The 22,095-nt window shown below is 41.2% G+C and overlaps 1 protein-coding gene across 1 annotated transcript; it reads left to right on the forward strand.

Moving 5' to 3' along the window:
- Positions 1 to 298: 298 nt before the first annotated feature.
- Positions 299 to 6,973, forward strand: LOC110702873 (probable kinetochore protein SPC25). The gene is made up of 8 exons (XM_021880620.1): positions 299 to 593; positions 829 to 894; positions 1,817 to 1,963; positions 4,470 to 4,583; positions 4,673 to 4,762; positions 4,863 to 4,982; positions 5,310 to 5,515; positions 6,652 to 6,973. The coding sequence occupies exons 1-8, from the start codon at positions 416 to 418 to the stop codon at positions 6,673 to 6,675; spliced, it is 945 nt and encodes a 314-aa protein (XP_021736312.1). The 5' UTR covers positions 299 to 415; the 3' UTR covers positions 6,676 to 6,973.
- Positions 6,974 to 22,095: the final 15,122 nt, after the last annotated feature.

Below are 22,095 nucleotides of genomic sequence, written 5' to 3' on the forward strand. Positions count from 1 at the left end.
GTCCATTTCTCTATATCGTATGATTCTTATGACGATTCATGTTAGCCGACCTTAAATCATTTTAGACTAAGGCTTTATCTTGTAGTAGTATTATCAGCAAGATGAAACAAAAATATAAGGTCTTGTTTGACATTGTTTTTTGTTTTCAGTTTATTTTTTTTGAAGACCAAAAACCAAAATCATGAAACAACAAAAATGTGTTTTTCACCTTTTTAGTGTCTATTTTTTAAATTATTAAAATTTCAATAAATTTGACTAAAATTTTATTCAATCAAATAACTTAAAAACACAATGCCAAACGAACCTTAAAATTCAAACGATCGTTCACTTGAAGTGAATTTCGAAGTTGAAAATGGCGGGCTAATCTCTCTCACTTTCTCTCTCCTCTTTCTATTTCTCTTTCTTCCCAACTCTTATGGCTTCCTTCCATGCCAGACCAGAAGGAACTGTACTCTCAAAGTTGTCGGAGCTTCGAAGAGTTTGTGACAAAGATATTGAAATTCACCAGCAAAATACTGACTCAATTTTTGCCTCTTTTGGGAAGTTTCTTCAATCACACAGATCCAAAGCTGAATTAACTGCTCATAATCAAGGTTCTCTTCTTTATTGTCACTCATTTGTTAATTTATGCTTTGATTTTCTGTTGTGATTTTAGAGTTTTGTGTGTGATTATGTGTGCTTGATTAGGGTTTATTGGATTTTCAAAATAACTGCGGTTTATGCTGAGTTGAAGAATACAGGCATATATTTATATGCTTAGTTTGACGATTTTTGTGTATATATTGCATCATTCACTGAATAATGTGGATGAAATGATTTGAATTGCAGTGAAATTAGGGAAACTCAAAGTTGAATTAAGAGAATTGGAGGATGAATTGGTCAGAGCTTTGGCAGGTACTCCTCTTAATCATGTTGTGCCGGTTTTTTCACTTATAATTCGACATTATGGCGTTAGCTTATTGGAGAGTGAAGATATTCAATTGCCCTTCACATATTACTTTATGTTTTGGTATCTGTCATTACTTATCATTTTTCGCGATGCCCTGTGGATTGAATGTTTTGAAGGATTTACTGTATGTCTTAATACTTGCACATCCATAAACTGTGCGATTCTGGTTAGTAGCTTAACTTATGTTGGTTGCCGCACACCAATAATCATTACACTTTGTCTGTTGATTGTGGACTGTGGCACATGGTTAATGTGAGCTTCTTCTCAAGTGGAACAACCCCTTTTTGACCTGAGTTACAATTGTGGGGTGATACATCTATGTTAAATTTTGCTTCCTTCATAAGTATCTGAATTGCTTCGGACTTCGGAAGCTAATTCTTGTAATATATGCATTTACTTATATTCTAGCAGTTGTTTTGAGGGATAAAAATCCAGACCCATACCGTAGCTGCCTGATGTTGTATGCCTTATATAATTATATGGCAATGCATGGTTGGGGTGGCCCTTTGGCATAGGAATATATTTTAAATGGGTCATACACAGGGTTTTTTTTTTTTATTTTTTTACTCTAACCTCGTTTTATATTTTTATTGTTTACATGCTTCATATTTTTGCTATATTTAAGCCATTCCCTTATTTGTTCAATTTCCCAACAATTTTCACATTGTTCTGTCACCTTTTAGCATTTACTTCTATGACTATTAATTATTTACACAGCCTAAGTGATTATGAATGACCATTATATATAGTATACACGAGTTAAGAAAGCTAGAGATCTTCTGTAGTTATGTTGCTATTACCTATTAGCAAGCATTTTGATGCAGTTTTTTATGTACTGATGTTATGTTATGTTATGTCTGTTCACAGTTAAGACACGGAATGAGGCCAAGCAGATTGCAATAACAGACTCCGTTTCTGAAATAATTGTAAAGGCAGACGAGCTTCAGAAAATTGTACAAGATCAAGCAGCTAGAAAAGATGAATATGCTTCCATCCTATCTGAACAGTCAAAAGGTAAATATCTTTACCATAGTTGAACTAATTTATGTTTGCTAAATATAAGTATATACATAGTTAGTGTATTAGGTTTTTGGCTCCATGGAGATGTGATTTAATAAACAGTCATGTGGCTATAAATGATTATGCTAGATGGTTAATGATTAATTTCCTTATACTAATTGGAATAAGTATATTACATACTTGCTCTTTCATAATAAATATCCACATCCCTCAGGTTAAATATAGAAGGGGATTTTTTTTTTCTTTGGTAGTTGCCTTTGCACGAATATATATTTGTTGAAGTGTGAGTGGTTTTCATACAAAAGATATACTAGAAACAGTTTCACAGTAAACATCATGGCATGTCATATTGTTAAGTAATTGCTTCACTATACACTAATTTTATACTCCCTCCGTCACTCCAATCCTCAAAAGTTCTGTAACGAACTACTACAGCTAAACACAAGAATAAGACAACTTAAGCAAAGCACTAAGAAATATCATATTGAGGGAAGCAGGTTCCTATTTCATTAATAAAGATCAAAGCTTTCTTACAAATGGAGCCTTGAGGCCACCAATCTCCTATAGCTTAAGGCCACAAATCTCTACTCAACAAAATACTACAATAATTAAGCTACCTTAGCAAGTCTTGCTCCATTTAATATATACATAAGCAGCCAAAAATATAGAAAAGACAAAAGCTGCAGCTGTCACTATTTGATATGCTACTCCCCTTTTCACAGCAGTCCTGGTGTTGCTGCACACTGATTTGGATGCTGCTCCCCTTAACGGGTCATTGTGTCCTTTCTTACCCCTTCTCACATATGTGATCATGTCATGCGGCCTGCTCATGGCATTCGTTGCAAGTTCTTCCAATTTCCTTTTGACACCTTGCCCATGCACATTTCTAACCATTTCTATCTTGAACTATATGTTATAAAAAAATTATAAAAGTTTGATATTCTAAGAGGCCGTTTGATTCGCAGTAATAATCAAAGGGAATGAGATTCCATGGGAATCATTCCCTTTATTGTTGTTTTTTTTTTTTTCCATTTCTATCATTCCCTTTCCCCTTTGATTACCCAAAAACCTACTCCCATACCCCACCCCCCCTAGCCTTTCCCATTCCCTTTCCCCAACCACCACCGTACCCACATCAGCCACCCTCACCCACTTCTCGCCGGAACTTTGCCGCCCCTCACCGGAATGTCGCCGCCATCCCCCGACCCTCGCCGCCCCTCCTCTCACCGGAAAATATTCCCTCACCCACGCATAACCCTCTCCCTCCACTTAGATCCGTTGGCCGCCTCTCCCCCACCCCTCGCCGCACCACGACCAGCCACGTCATCACTCGCCGCACCTCCCCTCCCTTCGTCGGCCATCCTCACTCTCGAAACTCACCATCGAAAAACCTAAAAAACCCATCTCCCCCACTGTAAAACGGCCAACTAGCCCTCCCCCACCATCGAAACCCTAGGCACTACGGTTTCAAGGGTAGGGGAGGGCCGGCCGATGGGGTTTACGGTGAGTGAGACTAGATTCTAGGGTTTTTCTGGGCTAAGGGAGGTTTTTTGGGGGAGGGATGAGCTGCGCAGGGGTGAGGGAGGGCTGGCGTAGGGCGGCGAATGGTGGGGGAGGTCCGGTGAGTGGTTTGGTGGATGGATGGTGGCCGAAAAAGGTGGAAAGTTAATGAATTAGGTGGTTGTGTGGTGGTGGTGTGGTGGTGGGACTAGTGGGATTTGTTTCCCTTTGTTATTAAAACAAACAACATAGCAAATTTCAAGGGTGTCATTCCATTCTCCTCCATACCCTTTCCCCATTCCATTCCGATTCCACTTTGCGAACCAAACGACCCCTAAAAGTAATCATCGAGATGAATCAAACAAGACCTCACTTGACCATGTTTTTTTCTTATATATTGGAAAGAATTTAGAAGATTCTCTTAAGTTGTGAGTAGTATATAGATTCCAAATAGGAAGGATATTTAGGATCAGAGGGAGTAGTTTGTATTCAATGCTCATTTGTCTCCTGTTATAGCAGCACTATTGTGTATTTTAATGTAGATGATCAAGGGCCTATTAATTTTTGCTTATTAAACCACAAATAGCTAACCATAAAGTCAATGTTTGTACTCTTCTTATGTTTTGCTGATAATAAAGTTCTATAGAAAGTAAAATGCCTTTTCCTACTATGGGTTACCCTCCTTTTATAAGGTTTGTGAGCATATCTATGATGGTTATCCAAAAGGATTTCCTATCATCTACCTTATGGTGACCCCGAGTCCCCGACAAACAGAGTGTCATTATTCACACTTGAATGGGGAAAACTTGACAAAACAAGAAGAGCAAAGTGATTTGATAATTTAAGTGAGATCATCCCTTATTTAGTACAACACACATAAATTCGAACTCATGGATTCAATAACAAATTTTATTGTTTACAGGTTTTATTTTGTAATGTTTTTGTTTAATTCTTGAGATTTCTAAATCTTAATCTTCCTTTTCTTTTGTATTTTCAATAGCTATTGCTGAATCTGAAGAGAATAGTCGGGAAGCTTCTAGGAACAGAGAAGAAATACAAGAGGCATTTACATGGTACAACAGGGTACTTGGTTTCCGTATTGATGGAGGACATGGTAATTTTTAGTATTTTAATTGTTTGTGGAGCATGCGTTCTTGTTGCTATGCTGTAATTCTAACTCTAGTAAATGTCTTTTTGGGGCAGGTGTTACATTCACATTTACTAACATCAACAAAATATGTCCAGCTGAGGAGTATTCTTTCACTGTTCGCCATGCGAATGAAAAGTATACGTGTAAGTGCTGTGGTGTAAAGAATGTGAAACATATTATTGGGATAGGTAATAATTTTTTCATTGACTATTGTCTTTACTTGTGATGAACATGTCTTTGTAGTGCTTGGTTCTAAGCCACACTTAAAAGATATTGAAGAGTTGGTCCATGAGTTAAACAAGAGCAATGGCCTATTCAGATTTGTTAGAATTTTGAGAGAAAAATTCCAAGCTACATCAGCAGGTACTCTCAAACCTGTAATGGTATCCCTCGTTTAAAGTATAGATAGTAGACCTGACTTTTTTTTTTTTTTTTTTTTTTTTTTTTTTTTTTTTTTTTTTTTTTTACCATGTGTGGAAGTTGTGTATAACAGTCACATGATTCTATGATGGTTAACTAACTTACAAACTTATTGTTGGCCTGTTGCTACATTTTTTTGGAGCTCTTCACTTTTTGCTTGATTTGACTTGATAATACCAATTTCCTGCATCAGTATGAATTGCATGTTTATTGCTCGACATATTATTTGGTTGATTATTCTGATATATGGGACTCTTATTTGTTTCTCAGGGCCAATGTCTGACTTCATATATCAAGATCAAGATTGTACCAGTATCTCTTTATCTGCTCCAGTTTCCTCAGGTTCAATTGATAGCAGAAGTAAATCTTCACTCCCACTTAAAGAAGTCAATGGAGATACTAAAAAACTTGATCTTGGAAAAGGCAACAAATCACCTCATCTCTTCCTATCTCCTCGACGCTCGCCTCGTCTTTTGGTATTATTTGAGAACACCTTTTATTCACTGTGCACTTTGGCTTTGAATGGACTAAATCTAGAGGACAATTTTATTTTTTTTGTTCCTTTCTTATCCATTGAGATTTGTGTGCAGTGCGCATGCACAATGAAGTGCATACATAAACAATCACAAACAATTATAATTGCCTCTCAGACGAACAAAATAGGTTCTCATTGATTGTGTATGATGTTTTGGCTAGTAATAAAGAATTGGTAAAAGGATGAAATCATCTTCTTCTCAGGCAATGCACTCATAGGTGACTAAATTATTGGATATCTGGAGTATCCGAGGAAAGAACTTAACCTTTGCCTGTTCATATATTGAAAGACATTAGAATGACATAGCAACAAAGTATTATAGGTCCTAGTAAATATATGGCTTTTCTTAAACAAAATTTGTCCACTTTTTTGAAAAAAAAATTCAAAGGTAAACCTAGCAAGATTTATACATTATATCATTACAAATTAATTTCGAGCTTATTATTGGTTTCTTTGGTCAAAAGTGACTTGTTTTGGAAAAGGTAGTGGTAAATCGTAACTGGTATGAAAGGAATGGAGTATAATTTGAAGTTTCACATGAGATTTATTACAGTATTGCATATGAAATAATCAAAAAATATGTCAGATAAAAGCTTTTGCTTAGATCAGCATCTTTTAGTTGCTGATCTTACTTATAAGGTTAGCTCTTGTTTTATGATGCTTTGGCAAGGACCAATTAATTATGCCTATAATACAATGTTGGTGACTGTTTTTAGATTGCTGTTTGGCTAAAAAAAATTTTGGGTTTGGTGGTGGTGAATTTTGAGTGATTATGTGGTAGTTTTCAGAAACACCATATATGCCTTGTTTTTGGCTTCATTTGACTAATACAGCAAACAACAATTCTATTTTTACCTCATTTGATGCTCTTCTGTGACCTCATATGAACGTATATTAATACTGTAACATTTTACCAAGAAGTATTTGGACTGTTTCATTGTCTCGAAGTGTATTCTGAAAGTATTTAGGAGGGTGAGGGTTGGCAGTGCATTTCGGGTCTTTAGCTGAATCGCGATAACAGAGTGCTATGGACTATGATGTGGATTATTAATTCAGTGTTGCACTTGCACATTGCAGGGTAAAAAACCTAGAGGAGGATGAACATATATGCTATCTCCAGAAACTGGGGAAAACATAATTTATGGGAGGGAATATCAACTGCTGGTTGGACACATAAATGGCAACATCGGGAAGATTTGGCTGACGGGTTGTTTAATGTTTAATCTAATTGTATCTAATTCTTTTTGCAATTTTTCTTCTGAAGAGTGGAGACTGCTGCTGCTGCTGCTGCTGCTGCTACAATGTTTTAAGTTCTTCAACTCCTTTTGTGGTGAGGGTTGTAAGTTGAATTCCATATTGTGTAAATTTTTGTCCCATGATGTGCCTTCTGTTTCTTCTACTTTCCTGCGGTCCTGCCCTTACTTTTGAGCACTAGGATTTTACACTTGATGGACATAACAAAATAAGTTTAAGCAAGGTAGGTTCAAAGTCTAGACACACTAAGACATACCTTCTTTTATTTATTTATTTATTTATTTATTTATTATTATTATTATTTTAATGGCTATTTCACCAAATGCCACTGAATACTAAAGAAATTCACCAAATGTCATCAAGGTTTTCAAAATTCACCAAATGTAACGGACAAACAATATAATGAGACCTCGTGCCATTATTTACAGATAGACGTTAGTTCTTCGAAAAAGAAAAATTCTTATTTCACCATCAAATGTCATTATTTTGAAATATTATTTCACCAAATGTCATTACTTATTAAAATTAATACACAATAATCATTTATTTTAATGAATAAAAATAATACTTTTTTCTCTATTTTCGTGACGAAAATTGCTCGGGTAAAGTTTTGGGGTCATTTTGACCCTTTATTTATGGATACAAATTAAGCTCGAAATTAACAAAAAAATAATGTAAATGCCTCAATTTGTGTGTTGAAAAAATCTCGATTAACGTGTCGTTATTTTTTAACCATGAAAATTGATCGGGTAAGGTTTTGAGGGTCATTTTAATCCTTTATGAGTACAAATTAAGCTCGAAATGGCATAAAAATAACGACACGCTAATCGTGACAAAAATAGCTCGGGTAAAGTTTTGGGGGTCACTTTGACTCTTTATGTTATTTTTTTGCCAATTTCGAACTTAATTTGTATTTATAAAGGGTCAAAATGACCCCAAAAACCTTACCGGAACAATTTTTACGGTTAAAAAATAACGACACGCTAATTGAGATATTTTTCAACAGACAAAATGGGACATTTACGATTTTTTTTGCCAATTTTGAGCTAATTTGTTTCCATAAAGGATCAAAATTTTACCCGAGCAATTTTTGTCACAAAAATCGTGAAAAAAAATATTATTTTTATATTTTAAAATAAATTATTAAAATGAATCAATCATATCATGACACGTATCATGATTTAATCTTAATGAATAACGGAGTTGACGGTCCTTAGTCATTAATAGCATTTGGTGAATTTTTTATAAGCTCGATGACATTTGGTGATTTTTTTAAGTACACAATGACATTTGGAGAAATAACAATTATTTTAATTATAATTTGACAATTTTTTACGGTAATATTTATAGTGTTAGGGGTTTATTGAAGACAATAAACATGCAATATTTATTCAAACTGAAGATATTGAATAACTGATTGTGATGAGCAAAATTTAGTATGAATTGCTCTACGAAAGTGTTTAAGAACTTTGAAGAATAGAAATAGTAAAAGAAAGTATATAAAATCTGTTTATTATTGTTTAGGGTAAAAATTACCCTAGCCACGTGGCTCAAGAGTATGCTGACATGTGTCAGCCTTAGAAGGGCCCAATGAGATCCAATCCCTGGCTGACATGTGGCACCTTGACCCTAAAGAGGGGAATTGATCTCCTTGCCCTATAAATAGAGGAAAATCCTCATTTATAAGGCATTCATAAATACTCCAAAATACAAACACAAAAACAGAGCAATATAATTGCAGAATTCTCTCTGAATCAGAGAGAAAAAACCTTTTACATTCCGCACTATACTCCTCATACGCGTTTTAACTTGATCGTCGGAGGCGGAACTCCACCCAACCGGAGTTTCATGGTTTTGCAGGTACAGACAGCTGGACGCGCATTCTCGGAATTGTAACTCTCCCGTAGGACACATAAAAAACCCCGAACATTTGGCGTCGTCTGTGGGGAGAGTACTTCTGAGATGGCATCTGACTCTGTACCGCCTGTTGAGGGCAAGCGGCCTATGGACGAGACCGAGGTCCATACGGACCAAGATAGCGGTGACGGTTATGCAATCGACACCTACGTGGCCCTTGACGGGACTTTCAGAACGAGACACACCCGTTCAAAGAAACAAGGGAACGAGGCTAAGACAATGTTGGTCCTAGCAGCCCAGCCAGCTAGCCTGCGGGTGCACCCCTGGCGGCGGAGGGTTCAGCCCCCGTCACCAGAGACGAACTCATGAAATTTATGACGAGTTTCAAGGGGGAAATAAAGGACATAATAAAAAATTCCACTAACTCTAATAGGGGTCAGCCGGCCAAGAAGCCTTCTCCCTCCGGGAAGAAGCAAATCAGAGATCGGGTGCCTACCCCGCACCCTAAACCAAAGGGGGCGGATGGGCCTCCTCTGATCGACCTATCTAGACTTCGTTTCTCTGAATCAAGGCAAAGGAAGACCATCCGCCAAGTACAGCCGGATGGGTAAAAAAAGACTTACTCTGATGCCTGGATGCTTATCCAGGAGAAGAGAAGTCAACAAATGTCTGAGTCGGCCTCGACGTCGACTTACCTAGACAGTCCGTAATACTTCAATGAAGTATTCGGAGACAAACCGAGAGAGTCAGTCACGCGGCATGTCCGCACGCACTGGCCCTCAGATTATCCAGCCGGCTCCGTATGTGCCCCAACAACCATACTTGTCGTATGGATCTCCATACATGCAGCCGGCCCTCTTTGGGGGTCAGGCGGCACAGCAGGTCCAACCCATGGACTGGCAGCTCCGGCTGCTTAACCTAGGGGAACAACCATCGGCGTTCTCAAGGGAAATAACCGAGGCGGCACGACCGACCAAGGTTAAAAATGTGTTGGTTGGTACCTACGTGGTACCACCAATCCGGAAGACCACCTCATGGCCTACACCAACCTCATGTACTTACAGGGGTTGGATGATGCCGCCTGGTGCCGATGCTTCTCGGAAGCATTAAAGGGCATAGCCCAACGGTGGTTTGGCAATCTGCCAGCCAGATGCATCAACAACTTCAAGACGTTGGCGTACCTCTTCACGTCCAACTTGTCCATGAACATCCCTGCCAAAAAGACAAGCCTTGATTTGGGGGCTATACAGTAGGGAGACAAGGAGGGACTAAGGTCCTATGTCAGGCGGTTCAATCTGATGAGAATTCAGATCCAAGGGCTGTCTGACGAAGTTACTTACACAGACTTCTTCAAGGGTCTGAAAGACGGGTCGACTTTCAAGTTCGACCTGGTCAGAAAGAGGGTTGCTACCCTTCAAGAGGCGCTGATGGAAGCCGAAGCCTTCATACAGGCGACGGAGCTCTGTGCCATCAAGCACCCGTCAGACCCTAAAAAGTCCGACAGAAGAGACTACCGGTCTGCTCAGCCGGTTATGAAAGAAGAGGGCAAGAAGAGAAAAGAAGTCTGGGCGACAGACCGTTCTAGTCAGCCGTCCTAGAAGAAAAAGAGAGAGTAGAAGTCGTACGTCCCCAAGTACGAATTCAACAAGGACTGCTCCTCCATCCTCATGGAGATAAAAGACCGGTTGACCATCGAAAAACGGGCTGTAATGAAGAGTCCCGTCAATAGTCGGGACCAGAGCAAGTACTGCCAATTCCATAAGGACATTGGCCACGACACCAATGGTTGTTATAGCCTCAGCCGGCTATTGGACCGTCTGGCTGATGAGTGGGCTTTGAAGTCTTATATGGTGAAGTGCAAGGGCAACACCAAACCGAACAAAGGACAACCGTCCAAAAAGCCGGCTGTGAGCTCAGATACTGATGATGAGCAAATCTTCACCATAGCAGATGGCTTTGCGGGAGGGGGTCCTACCATCTGGGGTGCCAAGGATAACATCCGGAAGCTGGTCAATTCAGTAGATGAGGGCTAGGCGTCGAAAGACACCTTCCTTGAGGTCCTTATCTCTGAGAAAGACCGAGGCAAGGTCAGGCGGCCTCATGATGACCCCATAGTCATCGAGTGCAAAGTTTCCAACCAGCGGGTGGGCCGGATCTTAATTGGTACCGGGAGCTCGTCTGACCTGATCAGCTATCAGTTCTTGGCAAAGCTCAAGTACAAGCCTAGCAGCATGCACAAGGCTTCTCACCCCTTAGTCGCTTTTGGGGGAGGAGTAGTGCATCCGGTGGGGAGGATTGACCTACCCATCCGGCTTGGAGAGAAGGGGGAAGAACGGCACATGGTCGTCAAGTTTTTGGTGGTCGAGGAACTGACCGCCTACAATCTTATTCTTGGTCGTCCAACCCTCAACGAGTCCAAGGCTGTTATCATTCCCTCCCTCATGCTGATCAAGTTTGAGAGGGATGATGGAACTGTGGGTTCCCTGAGCGGGGATCAGAAGACGGCTAGAGAGTGTTATCTCTCAGACGTCAAACCGACTGTGGCCTCAGCTGGCCAAGGAGAGGAACCCATCAACCTTGACTATTTCAAGGAAGCTGCGCCTGCTCCTTAGGCAGCCGGGAAAAAGAGAAAGGCGGACCACCTTGTGGCCGTCAAAAAAGAGAAAAAATAACAATCAATGATCGGGGAGCGATTAGACCATCTTCGTCCCCAGCTAACTGGTGAAAATATTGACATAGCTTTGGAAGACAGCCGTCCGGAAAAACCGTTAAAGTGGGGACGGTTGCGTATGCAAGGTTGGGCGCAGATTTGCACCAACTCTTGAAAGAATTCAAAGAAATCTTTGCCTTTGAAGTGGAAGAGATGCCAGGCGTCCGCCCGGATCTTGCTGTCCACAAACTTGCCATGGATCCAAAAAAGAAGCCGGTTAGGCAAAAGAAAAGGAACCACGACGAGAAAGATCTCAGGCGGCAGCCGTCGAGGTCAAGAAGCTACTAGATGCCGGGTTCATTCGGCAATGCTACTACCCGGATTGGGTAGCAAACGTTGTTCTTGTCAAGAAGTCGAATGGTACCTGGCGGATGTGTGTAAACTACACAGATCTGAACAAGGCATGTCCGAAGGGTAGCTATCCACTTCCAAAGATCGATAGCCTCGTCGACTCTACAGCCGGTCATGCCTTGATGAGCTTCATGGATGCCTATTCTGGTTTCCATCAGATACCCTTGTGGAAAAAAGATCAAGAAAAGACGACATTCGTCACTGATCAAGGGTTATTCTGTTATAGGTGATGCCGTTTGGGCTGAAGAATGCGCCTGCTACCTTCCAACGGATGATTAATACGGTCTTCATTAATCAAATTGGGAGGAATGTAGAGGCGTACATTGATGACATGATTGTCAAATCTAAGCTCCAGATGGATCACCTTGCTGATCTTCGAGAGACTTTCACCACCCTCAGGCGGCATAAGGTCATGCTTAATCCCAAAAAATGCGTCTTTGGTGTGGAGTTTGGGAAGTTCCTTGGATTCTTGATTGATCAAAGGGGGATAGAGGCCAATCCGGAAAAGGTACAGGTGGTAATTGACATGAAGTCACCCCGCACTGTAAAGGAAGTCCAAAAGCTTACCGGCTGCCTTACGGCATTGGGGAGGTTCCTCAGCCGGTCAGGCGACAAGTGCCTCTACTTCTTCCAAGCAATCAAGAAGAAGACTAGGTTTGAATGGGGGAAAAATGCTGAGGCAGCATTCCAAAAATTGAATGAGCACCTCCACTCATTGCCACGGCTAGTCAGCCCTCTAGCGGGGGAAGTTCTCTATATGTACTTAGCCGTCTCAGATCATGCCCTCAGTGCCGTTCTCCTATCTGAGAGAGACGGCATATAGCTCACGGTCTATTTCATTAGCCATGTGCTTCGAAACGCTGAGCTACGATACCCCTTGGTTGAAAAATTCGGCCTGGCCTTATTCATTACAGTCAAGAAGACATCCGGTACCAACCCCTCAAGCGGTCAATGACAATCTTGGAGTCATCCAGTTGAATGCTCAAGTGGGCTATTTAATGCAAAGTTTGGAAATCACCTTCGAACCAAGAAAGGCAGTGAAGGGTCAGGCGTTTGCCGACTTCATTGTAGAAATGACAAGGTCGGCTCAGCCGGACAATGTTGATCAGGTCTGGAAGGTTTATGTAGACGGGAGCTCTACTATAAACGGCTGTGGTGCAGGTGTAATTTGCAAGTCTTCGGAAGGGGATCAATTTGAGTATGCACTACGGTTCAAATTTCAAGCCTCGAATAATGAGGCGGAGTATGAGACCTTGCTAGCTGGTATCCACATGTGTAAGGCGGTAGGGGCAAGAAAAGTAGACGCCTGCTCAGATTCTCAGCTGATTGTTAGCCAATACCATGGTGACTACGAGGTCACCCATCCGACTATGATCAAGTATCTGCAGGCGGTCAAAGATGAGGCCGGGACACTTGAAGAATTTCATTTAAGTCAGGTGCATAGGTCAGAGAATAATCAGGCGGATGCACTGTCAAAGTTGGCATCATCCGCCACTTGTGATGCGCCTAGGTCAGTCTTCTGGGAAGTCATTGAAAATAGAAGCATCGAGCATGATCCCATTGGAGTTCTTGACCGAAGCTCTACCAAGATGGATGTCATCCGGGGATTATTTGGCAGACAACACTCTGCCGGATTCTCCTTCAGAAGCGGTTGTGTTGAAAAAGCGAGCCTCGAGCTTTGAGATTTACAAGGGAGAACTCTTCAAAAAAGGTTACCTCCAACCGTTGTTGAAGTGTGTGACCCCTGAAAAGGGAAAAGAGGTTCTATAGGATCTGCACTCGGGATTTTGTGCATCACATATAGGCGGCAAAACTCTGGCAAAGAGGGCCAGGCGGCAAGGCTATTTTTGGCCAACTCTTGAGGCAGACGCCATGGAAATGGTGAAGAAGTGTGATAAGTGCCAGAGATTTGGCCGGCTCATACATCGTCCGGCTACTGATCTTACGGCTATCTACAGCCCAGTTCCATTTGCAAAATGGGGCATGGACATCCTAGGTCCATATACGCCTGCCACAGGCGGGCGGAGGTACATCTTAGTTGTTGTACATTACTTCACCAAATGGGTTGAAGCAGAGGCGGTCAAGGGAATAAAGACAAAGGATGTCATCTTTTTCATTTGGAGAAACATCATCACCCGGTTTGGGGTACTTATGTCTATGGTCTTTGACAATGGCCCATAATTTGAAACATCCACCCTCAAGAGTTGGTTGGGAGATCAAGGGATCTCACACTTCTTTGCATCAGTTGGCCGCCCCCAAGCAAACGGTCAATTTGAAGCCTTCAACAAGCTTATCTCAGACGACATTAAGAAGAAAATTAAAAGAGCTGGCGGTCTATGGGAAGATGAGTTGCCTAATGTCCTATGGGCCATATCATCAGAACAACTGAAAAAGGGGCAACCGGTGAAACCCCGTTTCTCATGACATACAGCACTGAAGTCGTCTTGCTAATTGAACTTTATGATCCAACACTTCGAGTCATGCTCTATGATGAAGAGGCAAATTGGGAGGCCATGCGCCTAGCATTGGATACACTCCAGGAGCGCAGTGGCAATGCTGCCTCGCGTTATGAGATATATCGTCTGAGAATAACGAGGGCCTATAACAAAAGAGTACACAAACGACCCCTCAAAGTGGGGGACTTTGTGTTACTAAAATAGAGGCGATCGGTAGGGCAAATGAACAAGGAAAGCTAACTCCTAATTGGGAGGGCCCCTACCGGATTTGGGAAGAAGTCAGAGGCGGCACCTACCTCCTGGAGACTCCAGACGGTAGACAGCTAGCCAGAACCTGGAATGTAGATAAATTGAAAAAGTACTACTTCTAAGGACTTGTAATCTTTTGTAAATAGAGTATATTAATGAAAGTACTTTATTTCCTTTGTAATTCTTAAGTCCCACCTCTGCAATGTGCAACCGGGCAACCATCCGCTATCTACTGTATTTTGCAAGTCCCATCTGTGCAATGCACAACCGGGCAACCATTCGCTCTACATTGAGTAGTTAAAAGCTAAGTATCGTACTTAGATCTTCAATAGGCCAATGGCCGAACATATTTTTGAACCGCCTGCTCGCTCCAAAATGAGCAGGCATCAGGCAACGTCCATTTGGGTGAATTCGTCGAAGAGAACATCTCCCTTTCGGGTGGTACATTGTTCTACAGATCATAACTCAACCGGCTTTAACCAAATGACCAGGTTAAAGATAACTTATGGTCGTTGAATGATCGAAATCAAGATACAACCGGTAGTTGCCTTAAAGCAATACAGACAGTTAGTTAAAATCTTGATCGTGTGTAGCCGGCTTTCACTCAAATGCCCTACAAAACGGTGTTTTGTAGTCTTAAACCGGTCTTTGCTCAAAAGAACTACATCTAGTCTTTTCTCAAAAGCACTACATCCGGTCTTTGCTCAAAAGCAGTACATCCGGTCTTTGCTAAAAAAGCCCTTCATCTGGCTACCCAAAAATCTATTGGTTGATTTGTACATGTCCGGCCAATGGCCGCCTGCATACCAACCTACGACAATGACGGATACTCAATGAGTACACCGCAGCCGGTCATATAAATAGTCTAGGTTGGCCCTAGCCGGCACCGCCTGCTAATCCAACTTAGACTAATCCTATTTTAAAAATACGATCAGGGACCACCTGTCTGTGCATCCGGATGCTGGTATGGACGGCTGCCTGCTTAGAGTTGGGTACTTTCAAGCAACAATCGTCCAGGGGCAGACGGAGCCTATGCATCCGGCATACCGCATGTATCAACAAGAATTGCAAAAATTAAAACAAAATGTACGAAGCAAAAATTGCAGAAACTGGAAAAACAAATCAAGTCAAAATCGACACAGTCGGCAAATATATATATTAACGAAAGCTGAATTGTTAACCGGACCCTTGTCCGGGAAGGAGGTACAAAAGATGCATTGAATACACGGCTCGCAGGCCGGAAGAGAAAATAAAGCAGGAAAGAGTTAAGCTATTGCTGCTGCTGTTGCTGTTGCTGTTATGGCGGCTGGCTCTGGCCGGCTGGTGGAGCCCCTTGTTCTTGCTGGACTTGGGCTTCATTAGCCTCATCCGACACTTCATCCTCCGCCTGCTCCTCCTCTTCCATGCCGGCCCACTCCTCAAAGGGAGCTGGCTTCTCGGCCCTAAGAACCCGGGCGTCATACACTTTAGTAGCGTATCTGTACCTTAGGTCACAGAAAGCGTAGTCAGTGTCCAGTTGGATCAAAGACCACGCCATCTTCATGCGCTCTTCACAGTCGCGCTCATTCTTAGTGACCAGCCGGTTCTACTTAGCCGCCAGCTTCTCTTTATAGTCCGCATGGGCCTGAGCCAACTCGTTTTTCAACTGGTTGACGTCATCCCGCAGCTGGGGATTCTCCTTATCAACATCCGCCAATGCCTTGACGTCTGTTTGGAAGTCCTTCACTTTAAGCTCTATTCATCTGCTTTCTTGTTAGCAGCATCAGCAGCAGTCGTTGCCTCTTTGAGAAGCTCCTCCTGTTTCATCTCCCGGCTTTTAGTTTGTATTTTCAAGCATAAGGGAGTTATATTGATGAACGTCAATGAGATCGGTTGTCCGTCTTTGGGCATCCCTTACCTCCTCCTGTTTTTTGCGTAGAGGGACTTTCAACCCATCTACTCTCAACATCACCTGCAAAGTAACCGGTAAAGAATTAGGGTTCCATTAAACAGCAACCGGCAATAAGCAAACTAGTATGAAAGCACCCCAATCGGGGAAGTACCTCAGCAAGTAGTGAGTTGATGCGGTTAATGTTAACCTGGTTTATACCCAGTACCGCCTCCTTTTCGGACCGGGTAAGGGTCCTTATCATTCTCTTGGCGTAGTTTTGAAGATCCGGCCAACGAGAAAAAGTATCTGCATCAACAGTTTTACCGGTTAAGTATTGGGCATATGCACCGCCTAAATTCTGCCGACTGACTAAAGAATCCCCTGACTGGGTAGCCTGGGACTTGACTCTCACAGGTCCAAGAGGCCAGGGGGGTCAAAGGCAAGAGCCGTACCTTGATTTTCTGGCTAAGGGTTTGCACCACCCCCAGCCGCACCTGATCCGAATGCAACAGCAAGCACCCGGCTAGAAGGAGCTGCGGGGCTCCCCCAGTCCAGCCTCAGCCAGCCGTGAACTTGGGCCAAGGCCTCGAAGGCTTTTACCGCCTGAGGTTGGCTTCTCAGGAACCGGTGGCCTCCCAGTATAGGCAGGAGTAGGAGTAGCCGCAGTTCTCCGGCTCTTGGAGGCAGGTTGAGAGGACTCTTCACCTGGCCTCTTGAGCATTTGGCGAAGGGAACGAGGAACATTATTGCTCCCCGACTGCAAAAGAAAGCAAGACATCCGGTTAGTATCAAACAAAAAGCTACAAGTAAGACATCCGGTTTATGTCAACATGAGCTACAACTCATACATCCGGATTATGTCAATATGAGCTACAACTCATACAGCCGGTTATTATTAAAATGAATTACTCATCATGCAACCGCTTATTACTCATCCGGCACTTACCCCATCGTTCTTGGCCGCCAGTTGGACCTTTTTCTTCTCGAGCTGGTCCTTCCGGATCTCAGCCGCTGATTTAGCCGACGTCTTCTCCGGGGGCACTATTTCGCGTCCTTTCTCTGCTAAAAAGAGTAAAACAATCAAAATTCATTCAAACATAATATAGGTAACTTAAGGTGCTGGTTAATGTTCAACATACGTTTGCTAAACATGGTGCTTAGACCACAGGCGGAAAGGAACGCCTTGTCTTTGAGCCAGTCCGGATGAGGGACCCAATGTTTGGGGACAATTACTTCTGTCCCATAATCCAGCGGCATACTTGTCTTCTTAAAAAGACCCGGCTCCATTATCTGATTCCATGCCTCTTCCGATATCTTTGGAAGGGTGCACTTTTTTCCAAGAAGAGACGGGCGCTTGTTATAATAACGCAGCCGGTGGTTGAGTTGAAGAGAGGGAGAGGAGACCATGTAGAACTTTCTCTTCCAACTGCTCCACTTTGACGACTTATCCAGCGTCATCATAAACTCCGGATACGTGGTCAGAGTATACCACGCATTCCAGCCGCCTGTGGCACGGCTAAGGTAGTGCATATGCGCGAACCCCTCCCAGCTGGGCGTCACGTCCTGCATCTCGCAGGCGACAATATAACCCAAAATGTTCACCCATAAGTTGGGTGTTAATTGCCAGAATCCAAGGTCATAACCCCTTAGAATGACCCTTATTGCTTTATGGAGGGGGAATCGGAGCCCGGCTTTGAAGGCCGCCTCGTAGCAGCCGAAGTAATTGTTGGCATAGTTGATGTCGTCTTTCCAAACGACGGTTGCGTAGCTAGGCGACACTAGGATTTCCCATCCTTCCCAAACCGGCTTCTTCTCCAAGAACGCCGGTAGCGTGGCATTGAAAGTTACTATATCCCGGACGCTCATGGACGCCTCGGTTGGGTTATTTATGGAAGGCCACTTGTATGCCTCCTCATCCTCTTTTGGGGGGCATCCGGCTCCCCGGAGGACTCAGAAGAGTCAGATTGTTGGACGGTTTCTTCGCCGTCTGAGCTCTCAGATTCTTCTAAAATTTCATCTTCAAGTGTGCTCGGAACGTTGGTTGGTCAAATGGAGCATCTGCAGCCGGAGTTTCGGCTGAGCCTTCGGACTGATAGTGAGGATCTACAGCCGTCCTTCTAGTCCGAGCCATTCTGTCCTACACATGAACAGAGACGGTCGGATTCACAGAAGAGTAAGGGTGGTCCAAACACCCCCAGACGGCATCCCCAGTCCTAGACCCAGCCGTGTCCGGTGACCGGTTGGCAACTGTCCTAGGACGTGCCGTGTGTGTGTTGGGTGAGTCCATAAATTCACTAACAACCTAATACAACCGAAAATAAGCACAAAGAGTTGCAAGGAACAGAGACGGTACCTTATGAAGTTGGAAAAATTTGGGAAGAGAAGACACTTTAAATCAAGCAGCCGGGTTTCCAAGTTGTTGCTTGGTGATAGCCCAGGCGGAAGTCCGGATGTACCTTTTTCAAAGGAGAGTTGAAAGTTGCAAAAGCCCTCAACCGTTTCTTGGAAAAGTGGTTCGAAGATACCCCAGAAAGTTAAGACCGGATGGGGGTGTTTTGAGAGCTAATGGAAGAAAACGGGTGGGCAGGCGGTTTCTAAGAAAATGGTTCAAAGGTATCCCAAATGGCGCAGACCAGATGGGTGTGTTTTGAAAGCTAATGGAAAAAACGGCTGAGTCAGGCGTTTTTGAGAAAGATGGCTCAAAGGTACCCTAGACGGTACTGAACCGGCTGTGGGTATTCCGAAAGCAATTGAAGAAAAATCTGACAAGTCAGACGATTTTTGAGAAATTAGGGCAAAGGTTACCCAGGCGGAAGCCGGATGAGTTAGAAAAAGAAGAGAGGTTGTGAATAAAGGCAGCCGGGGTCAGAGCGTTGCAAATGATTGGGGAAGGTTCCCATTTATAGAGGAACTAAGGGAGGTGAACCATCACACCCCTTAGTTTGAAATTCGAAATTCGAATTCAACAAAAAAAAAAACGGAGGGAAGGAGACGAACCGTCACCTTCCCAAAATGTGACACTTGTCACAAAAGGCTACATGGCAAGCCATGTCACAGGTGCCACGTGGCAAGCCACGTGACACCTGTGAGGGGTAAATGTTTAGGGTAAAAATTACCCTAGCCACGTGGTCCAATAGTATGCTGACACGTGTCAACCTTAGAAGGGCCCAATGGGATCTAATCCCTGGCTGACACGTGGCACCTTGGCCCTAAAGAGGGGAACTGATCCCCTTGCCCTATAAATAGAGGAAAATCCTCATTTATGAGGCATTTATGAATACTCCATAATACAAACACAAAAACCGAGCAATATAATTGCAGAATTCTCTCTGAATCAGAGAGAAAAAACCTTTTACATTCCGCACTATACTCCTCATACGCGTTCTAACTTGATCGTCGGAGGCGGAACTCCACCCAACCGGAGTTTCGTGGTTTTGCAGGTACAGACAGCCGGACGCGCATTCTCGGAATTGTAACTCTCCCGTAGGACACATAAAAAACCCCAAAACAATTATCAATTTAGTACTATTTTTAATAATAAAAAAACAAAATATTTTCTCTATTTTTTATATTTGCAACATGTACTTTTTCACGGTATTTAAGAAAAAATGTAGTTCAAATGATTTAATTTAGTGGATTTGAGGTTGAGCAAGTCCAAGTTGCTCACAATGATAAATATTTTCATGTTTATCAAATGGCATTTAGTAAATATTTGATATTGAAAATCATGTTATTAAAAAAATAATTTCTCTCCTTTCTGCCATTTGTCATTGTCGGACGAAAATTAACGATGTTAGAGAGTTTTCTCTATTGAAGCAAGGAGGTGCAGTAGAAACTTAGTATAGTACCTCTAAGCTCAATCAATCGTGAGCTTCAATGGAGGAATTGGTGGGCTTCAATGGACAACTACTATTTTCTCCATCGCTGTCAAATTAAACTAAAGCCTTAAGAAAAATAGACAAATTAAGGATATGGTTAATCCTATAGGGTAGGATTTTGTCCACCTCCTCCATTAAAGCTACTCGTGAGCTTCAATTCCTCCATTGGAACATATTAAAGGGGATGAAAGGAAGAAAAAAGAGAAATTGGGCAAGAGAGAGAAAATGTTACAAAAGGTGTCAAATTTCACTTACTAACATTGTCAATATGAAAGTTAGTGCCAATGTCATCTTGCCCCTTATTAAAAACCTTAAAGTACGTTTCTACCCCTTGATAAACATTTTAAGTTTATTAGAGTGATAAACTTGAATTTGCTCGTTTGAGGTTATGGTGAGGTTGTTAGGAATACAATTTAGTGGGTACTTATGAGCTTCAATAAGGGAAGTTGTACTTTCCTCCAAAGTAACTTTCAAATTAGTGACCTAATTATAGAGTGTTGCAAGTATTGTTACACTTCCATTTTTAAAAAGTGTTGCAAGTATATTCTGAACAAAATTATAAAAAAAAATATATATATATTTTTCTTATTTCACTTATTTACTAAAATAAAATATGGATGATCCTGAAAAAACCAATCACAAATCATGCATTTGACCAAAAGATTTTTTTTTAAATTTTAGCATCAAGTAGTATCGGATTTTTTTCATATATTATTAACCAAGTATCTATCTATATATACCTATACTAAAATAAACTCTTTTTTAGAGGGAATTTTCCCTCCTAAACTCTAATATATTTGGATTTTTTTTGTAGAATTATTAATTTCTTTAGCAACTTTATTATTTAATTAGTTATTGTTATAATTAACTTTTGTGTTACATTTTTCTAGAGACTTCTACATTTGAATTTCAATTACCCTATTTTAAAAACCGAGAATACCAAAACTATGTACTCTCTTCATTCTTTTTTGTTCAACTCGCTAGTATTTTGTGCGATCTCTAATGCATATGTTTGACCAATTACAACTTTAATTACATACTAATGTAAATTATGAAAAACTAATATTTTGATACTACACTTTGAAATGATTCTAACAAGATTACAAGTTATATTTTTTTTTTTTTTTTGACAAGCACAAGTTATAATTTCATTATTTGAATAAGTAACAATAAAAAGTCAATTTTTTTTTCAGTTTGACCCCCCTTCCCCCTTTTTTTTTTTTTAACAGTGACCCAACCCCATGAATAATCCGCGAGTATAACATTAATGAACAGCAGTAAACTCCGTATAATTTAACGTTGTGAAAAAATAATAATAATAGTAAAAAAAAAAAAAAAAAAAAAAACTTTTTTCACATTATTTATGTAATACCTAAATTTTTTCTATTTTAGCTTCGGGGACGAAACTTGTTTTAAGGAGGGTAGATTGTAATACCCATATATTTTATGATTTAATAAAAGATAAAATTTGAGTTGTACTCTTTATTATACATTTATTAAACTATAAAATCCTATTTTTTTTGTTGGAATCTTTATATGATAAATTAGATTTATATATCATATATCTAATATATAAAGTATAAAATCCTATTTTTTTTGGTTGGAATCTTTATATGATAAATTAGATTTATATATTATATACCTAATATATAAAACTAAACTTTTAGTCAGGCCATGAGACAGTGACACTTGGCGTATATTACGACACATAACTAATATATAAAGCTAAACTTTTAGCCAGACATGAGACAATGACACTTGGTGTATATTATGACACGTAGGATTTATTTGGATATATTTTTTATGAATAAAAAAGTTGTATTATTTTAATAGGATAAAAAACTAAGATAGACATTGTAGGATAAAAAAAAAAGTTAGTTTAGAATTTTATTTTTA

This window comes from Chenopodium quinoa, unplaced genomic scaffold (assembly GCF_001683475.1).
Source record: "Chenopodium quinoa cultivar QQ74 unplaced genomic scaffold, ASM168347v1, whole genome shotgun sequence".
NCBI lineage: Eukaryota > Viridiplantae > Streptophyta > Magnoliopsida > Caryophyllales > Amaranthaceae > Chenopodium > Chenopodium quinoa.

Coding starts and splice junctions, on each gene's coding strand:
- LOC110702873 (XM_021880620.1), top strand. CDS start 416: ATGGCTTCCTTCCATGCCAGACCAGAAGGAACTGTACTCTCAAAGTTG. Junction 895..1,816: donor ATTGGTCAGAGCTTTGGCAG/GTACTCCTCTTA, acceptor GTCTGTTCACAG/TTAAGACACGGAATGAGGCC. Junction 5,516..6,651: donor GACGCTCGCCTCGTCTTTTG/GTATTATTTGAG, acceptor TGCACATTGCAG/GGTAAAAAACCTAGAGGAGG.